Source organism: Pseudochaenichthys georgianus, unplaced genomic scaffold, assembly GCF_902827115.2.
Source record: "Pseudochaenichthys georgianus unplaced genomic scaffold, fPseGeo1.2 scaffold_624_arrow_ctg1, whole genome shotgun sequence".
NCBI lineage: Eukaryota > Metazoa > Chordata > Actinopteri > Perciformes > Channichthyidae > Pseudochaenichthys > Pseudochaenichthys georgianus.
The window spans coordinates 41,141-48,143 of record NW_027263182.1 but is presented as its reverse complement, the minus strand read 5'-3'; the positions used below and the strand labels follow the sequence as shown (position 1 = coordinate 48,143).

General features: G+C 41.4%; 1 gene segment (V, D, J or C); it reads left to right on the top strand.

The window, feature by feature from the left end:
* Positions 1-5,952: 5,952 nt before the first annotated feature.
* On the top strand, positions 5,953-6,547 carry LOC117443566 (Ig heavy chain V region 5A-like). The segment is given in 2 exon segments: positions 5,953-6,036; positions 6,133-6,547. Coding segments are annotated over 2 exon segments (345 nt in total).
* The last annotated feature ends 456 nt before the right edge of the window (positions 6,548-7,003 follow it).

The following is a 7,003-nucleotide window of genomic DNA, read 5'->3' as shown; positions in this document are numbered from 1 at the left end:
GCGTGGCCTGTACTTTTTTTTTTATGACGATGTGCTTAAATGTGTTTCGGTACGCAAAACTTGGGACACGCATCACAGCCCACGACCTTTTCAAGAATGTAAAAAAAACAACGTACTTTTTCAAAAATACTGCTCACTAGCGCCCCCTATTGTGTGGTAGTCACATATAACTCTCAGAACTTCACGGATTTTAGCACAGACATTACTCATGGAATTGCGGACATATTTGTAGATACATTCCATTAGCCCCGCCCCCCAAAAAGTCGGCCATTTTGAAATATGTGCATTTTTCAGCCATTTTACGCACGTTCTTGCGAACTCCTCCTAGGGGAATGATCGGAAAAATTCCAATGCAGGACAGGTTTAGCCCCTATCCCATATGATACTTAATTGAGGAGCACATTTTTGAAAAATTACTCGTGGAGGTCGTAAGCTAACAGCGAATACACCATTTTTGACGATTTACATGTCGCAAATTACTCCAAACTACTCGGATATAGTAATTCCGATATTCACGAAACGCTGTATACGTATTGCTATTATGATTGCACACATATTTCAAATTGCCTTCCATTAGCCCCGCCCCCCAGAAAGTCCACCATTTTGAACAATGTGCGTTTTTCAGCCATTTTACGCACGTTCTTGCGAACTCCTCCTAGGGGAATGATCGGAAAAATTCCAATGCAGGACAAGTTCAGCCCCTATCCAATATAATACTTAATTGAGGAGCACATTTTTGAAAAATTACTTGTGGAGGTCGTAAGCTAACAGCGAATACACCATTGTTGACGATTTACATGTCACAAATTCAACCAAACTACTACATTTCCATTTTTGGAAACCTTTACAAAGTGGCACCGTAACTCCGAATGACCTGAAATTTTGCCCACTTATTCGGGTGGACCTACTCTACATATTATGTCCAGGAACCCCAAAGCTCCAACTTCTTTATTTTTTTTAAATTACCATAATGTTAAAAACAGTGAAATATTACCTTAAATTTCCATGTTTTCTTTTTCAACGCCAAACTTAGTATACAGCATCAGTGGAGGGTCAGACACATTACTGTAGAAAATGAGCATGTTCAGTCGATAAATATGCCCGTCATTAATCTAAATGCTCATCACTGCTGTCACTTCAGCCTTACATACTTTTACTTATAATTAAAAAATTACATCTGTGTGCCATGTAGTACTTGTCATTTTGCATAATACTGTATATACTTATTACATTGCTGTTAACATTGTCTTTTTTTAAATACTGTCTACACTTAATCTACAACTTCTCTCATATCATTGAATCTACATTATGGTTGTTTATATTTATCTGTTATCTTGGACTTCTTTGCGTCTTAGGTTTACATTTAAATGTTTGCTGTGACGGACTGCGGAGCTGAGCAAAACACACACTAACAGTTAGACCAAACACACTTAGCTATTCCATCTACCTCTGGAGCTAGCTAAACTAGTTATAAATATGTTTATTCTTCACTGTCGGCATATAGGGTTAGGGTTAACCCTAACCCTAACCCTAACACAGTTGGCGCACATGCCTAAGATTTCCTGGTCAGAAATAAAGGAACGCAAAGTCAGGTAAACAATTTAGAGACATGACAAACGGCTCATCTCGGAGGACTGAGGGGGGGGACCAGCAACCCTCCCCGACAGGCGCACGGACGCGAGGGCCCGCTCATCACTGCGCGCACAAGTGCGACCGCAGTTTTAATTATTATTATTATTATTATTATTATTATTATTATTAGGCCTATGTGTTGGAGATGTGTGGTTGGACTCTGTCTCACAGGCAGGTTGCAGTGTAACATCAGAGGAGACTGGGCCAATTGTACATTCTCAAACTGCACCACTTAGAACTAACTAAATAATGCAGAGATTATTTTTATATAATTGTATTCAATAACCGTAAGAAATTCAACAGTATGAAGTGATTTGTAAATAGGAATACAGATTTGACTTAATGTTTTCATAAATATATTTTTCTCCCAGTTTGTCATGGGACTTATTTACCCTCTCAAAGAACCGGAATCGAGAACCGAAAATAACAGGAATCGAAAAGCAGAACCGGAATCGTTAAAATCCAAACGATACCCATCCCTATGTGTGATGCAGTAACATCTTACAGCTCACTTACGTTAGCGGTGTTGTAAAAACCGTGGGAAAGTGTAAAATACGATGACGAAGAAGAAGATTCCAGTGGCCCCAATTTTTGTCCATTCTGGACAAGTGAAGAATGTATTCGGACAAGTAAATTGCCAAACTCACTTGTCCATGGACAAGTACTCTCTAAAAACTTTTTCTCACACTGTAGATACTAGAGTCTCCCCTAGTTTTACACTGTACTATTGGCTACTAGTTTGACTAGTTTGACACCTTCCCTTTAGATACTAGAGTCTCCCCTAGTTTTACACTGTACTATTGGCTACTAGTTTGACTAGTTTGACACCTTCCCTTTAGATACTAGAGTCTCCCCTAGTTTTACACTGTACTATTGGCTACTAGTTTGACAAGTTTGACACCTTCCCTTTAGATACTAGAGTTTCCCCTAGTTTTACACTGTACTATTGGCTACTAGTTTGACAAGTTTGACACCTTCCCTTTGGACCGCAGCGGATCCTCATAAATTACGGGTTCCACCCGCTTCTCATCACAGATTTGTTTATACCCTTGTTGATCTATTTAGTGCACACCATTTTATTTACGTTTTATCTTTACTTTTTAGCTGAGACAATTATTTCTGCCATTTTCACACAATCCTAAAATGTAGTGGTATTTCAAACACATCTATTTGTTGTAACAGGCAGATGCTTACCTTGATTCTGAATTGCCCGGGTTTTTGATTGTGTGAGATGGTTTCTTGTAAAAGCCGTAAACTGCCGTAAATGTTTTTTGGTGTCCTCTCAGAAAGTCATCGGTGTCCGGACTTCCCGCTCTAGACCATCACGTCGGGGTCACCAAGCTGTTGGAGTCTACCGGACCAGGTCCGTCCTCCGCGCAGATCGTTTGGATATGGCCAGAGCGGGGTCGCCGTCCGGATCTGCCGATGACCTTTCTTAGTTCTGAGGGAAAAGGAATTGTGTCCTAGACACTATTCTCTGTTAGCTGTACAAAACTAGACTTTGCACTCCAATGGATTGTTTCTTCAAATAAGCACTTTATTACACAGTTCAACAAAGATATATCAATCCGTACTATACCACAAAACGCCAGCGCCTTGGACTCCTTCTTGAGTTCCCACCGTGACAAGCTCGTCAGTGTGAGATCCCAGTTGAAGTGAGTCCCGAATCCTGAATATATCTTGTTCTTTATAGTATTTGCTGTGAAGCCCCCACCTTTGGTGTTCTCTGTGCTGCAGTCTGCCTTTTCTGCCCAGCAACACCCAGTTTTAGCTAAGGTCAGGCCAGGGCCATACTCCCTTTTTTTCTAATTACCTGTTTTAACTGGTTTTCTCACAAGACAGTTGCGCCTGGTGAAGCTCAGGGCCCCACATACCGTACCATGGTGTTCTCGTCCTTGAAGATAACAGGATGTAGCCGACCAGCAGTAAACTTTAACACGTTATTTTTCCACTCAGACAGCTCAATGTTTTTAGCGTTTCCTATAACAGGATTTACTATATCTTATATTCACAGTTACTTTTTGCCTTATCTTTATCCTTCAGGAGGGAGGAGAAAACACAGGGGCCACAGGTGAACACAATCGGGTAATCGGACACACCAGGGAAACTAACGACAGGAGGAAAAACACAGGGAAAAGGACCAGACAATAACCCAGGAGGAAAACATGACAGAGAGAACAGCAAAAACACCCAAACCTAGACATAGAAATGTGACATGACATGAGAATCGTGACATCAGGATCAGTGGCGGCTGGTGGAAAATATTTTTGGTGGGGCTATTGATAGAGTGAGTAAAAAATTGTTTGGGGAGAAATGACCCCTTAAATTAGGACTTCTGGTGATGTAATGGCGCGTTTCCAGTGCAGCGCGGAGCTCGCTTTAATGCTGCGTTCAGACCGGACGCGATGCGAATATTCGCTTCGCTCTAAACGCTCCTATCGCATCGCTCTAGTCGCTCGAGTTTCACCGCAGCTGTCAGCTGTGTTTACTTGCATCATTCAAACAAGACGCGCTGGCTCGGGAGCTACAGCTACAACAACATGAACATATTTTACCGTGATTAAATTGTAATACACGTTTCTAAATTATGCCGACGTAACAACATACTGATACCGGTTAGTAAAAACCATGAATTAATGCTTTGACAAGTCTGCAGACAGACGGCAGGCGAAAAACCTTTTAGAATGCTTGTTCCCTGAATGGAGCTTGGCTAAGCTAACGCTATATATGCTCCGACCGTCCACACTCACAGCAACGGCCTACAGACATAAATAAACCAGCGACTGTATTCTCCATGACACAGACAGTCTGTGGTTTGTACTTGTTTAACTTTTGTCTAGTTTCTGAACAGATCGTATCTGTCCCCGGCTGTTTGAAGAGCAAGCATGTGAAACAAAAGATAGCATTTACCTGTTTGCATCCAGCTAGCCATGTGAGAAGCCTTGTTGATACGTTTTGTCTTTTTCACGAGCTTGCTGTAATATATACAAATCGGGTTGGTCCGGTCCAAGGTCTTTAAGTATCAATTTATCTCCCAAACTTCTCCTTTCAAAAGGATTGGAGAGTAGCTCTTGGGCGGACCGAGGTTCCGGCGACTCCACCTGCACACCATTCTCATCCAAATACTGCGTCACCTTGGTCACTCACGAGTCTAAAAAACAACTTCTCACGTCAACGCACGTAAGCAACATGGGCGCCAATGTGAGCGCCCACGTGACCAAAATATTTGACGGCGCTGATTGGCTGAAATTATGTTTTGGCGGCACAGTTTACTATTGAGACTTTTGCAACCTGCTGGTTGCTGCTGTTTCGCTCGGGGGCTCTGCCCCGTAATGATAAACTAATGCCATGGGCAAGGCCAGGCAGGAAACGGGTGACTTATCAGTAACTTTAGACATCGTAACACAATTTTAAACGAGATTGTATTGTAGATTATACATTTTTGTGATACTAATTGTATGAAATTTACCTTGTTCAATAAAAATTAAAATATAAAATATATATTTTTTTTAAATATATATTTTTTAAATATATATATTTTTATTTAATATTTTTATTTTATTTTGTATCTGGCAAGAGGTGGGGCGGCGCCCCTAGCGCCCCTATGGGCCGGCCGCCACTGATCAGGATGATCATCACTCTCTCTCTTCTGCTGGTTGCTCTCTCTCTGCCCTGTGAGCTCTCCTGCTTCTTGATGTTTTATTTTTTATCAGACAACATCCACTGATGGTCAGTCAGTGATACCAGAACATTTTCAAAATATCTCACCATCTTCTTTGATTCTGTTTCTCTTCTTTTATCTCATCAGGTTGTACAGGTCAGAGTATGGAGTCTATTCCTTCCTCTTCAGTATGAAGAGGCCTGGGGAGACTCTCAGTCTCTCCTGCAGGGGATCTGGCTTCACATGTAGCTGCTGCAGCATGCACTGGGTCAGACAAATGATACAAAGTCAGATGACAGTAAGGAGAAAAAGAAAGCTTTTCTAAACACACTATGAAAGCAACAGCTGCTGTGGAATTTCACTTCCCCTTTTTAGATATACATTTTACTTCAGGCATTCTTGCAACAATATTGTCCCATTATTTTATTTTTAACAGAAAGTATCAAGGATAGATTTCTGCATGATGTATGTGGGCTAGGGTTTTGCTGAGCAGAATAAATGATTATATCTTGTAATTGTCCAACCACAAATCCAAAAGACAACTCTTGACAGGACAGTCCGTCCCTCTTTTATAGCCTGTCAGTGTCCCTCTCTATGCAAAGTGAACTTCCTCACAGTCTGCTATAAAGACTTGATAGCATGCTGTCAGCTGCAGCAGAAGAAGAAGAGAAGCTCCATCAGGTCACCTTCAACACCAACCATGTTCTCTGTAGCTCTGCTGCTGCTGCTGGCTGCTGGATCCTGTGAGTCTCACTGAGGCAGAGACACTGACAGAACGCTCACACTGACTGCTCTCTGTTATTAACCTCGCTCACTGTTCAACATGTTTCCCTCCACAGGTGTGAAGTGTGAGCAGTTGATACAGCCAGCCTCTGTGACTGTGCAGCCAGGTCAACGTCTGACCATCACCTGTCAGGTCTCTTATTCTCTTGGCTCCCTCACAGCCTGGATCAGACAGCCTGCAGGGAAAGGACTGGAGTGGATAGGAATGAAATACACTGGAGGTTCATACTATAAAGATTCACTGAAGAGCAAGTTCAGTATCGACTTAGACTCTTCCAGCAACACAGTGACTCTGAACGGACAGAGCGTGCAGCCTGGAGACTCTGCTGTGTATTACTGTGCCAGACACACACTGTGACACACACCATCAGTAGAGCTGAACAAAAACCCCTCAGAGCCTGAACACTTGTAACATGAAGCCACCAGAGGAGGAGCCCTCAGACCAGAAATGATCTCAACACCAGCTCACTGTTACATCACCAGTTTAAACATGTAGAGGTTATAATCACTGATACATTACTGTATGTATTCCCGGAATAAAAATGAATACAACTTCTTTAAATTGTTAAACATCAGCCTTTTCAAGTATCCAGTCTTATATATTTTCAGTAACTTAATTTGTTTTGCTCTATATTTGAGTTACTTCACAACCAATTTCGGCTCTAATAATATTGTTCACACTATTTATTCACAAATACTAAACAGAACATCTACGAGCGAAACACAACAACAATGGTTGGATGTCAGAGTTTCTTTCCAAAAACAAATGCATGCATTTCTGTGCTTTATTTGACACAAAACGTAATAATTTATTAAAAATATAAATGTTAAAGACATGAGATGCAGATAAAACCTGTAAAGTGATTTATTTAACCCTCCTATTGTCTTTGTGTCCCCCTCCTTACTTTGGTGTTTGCCGTCATTTTT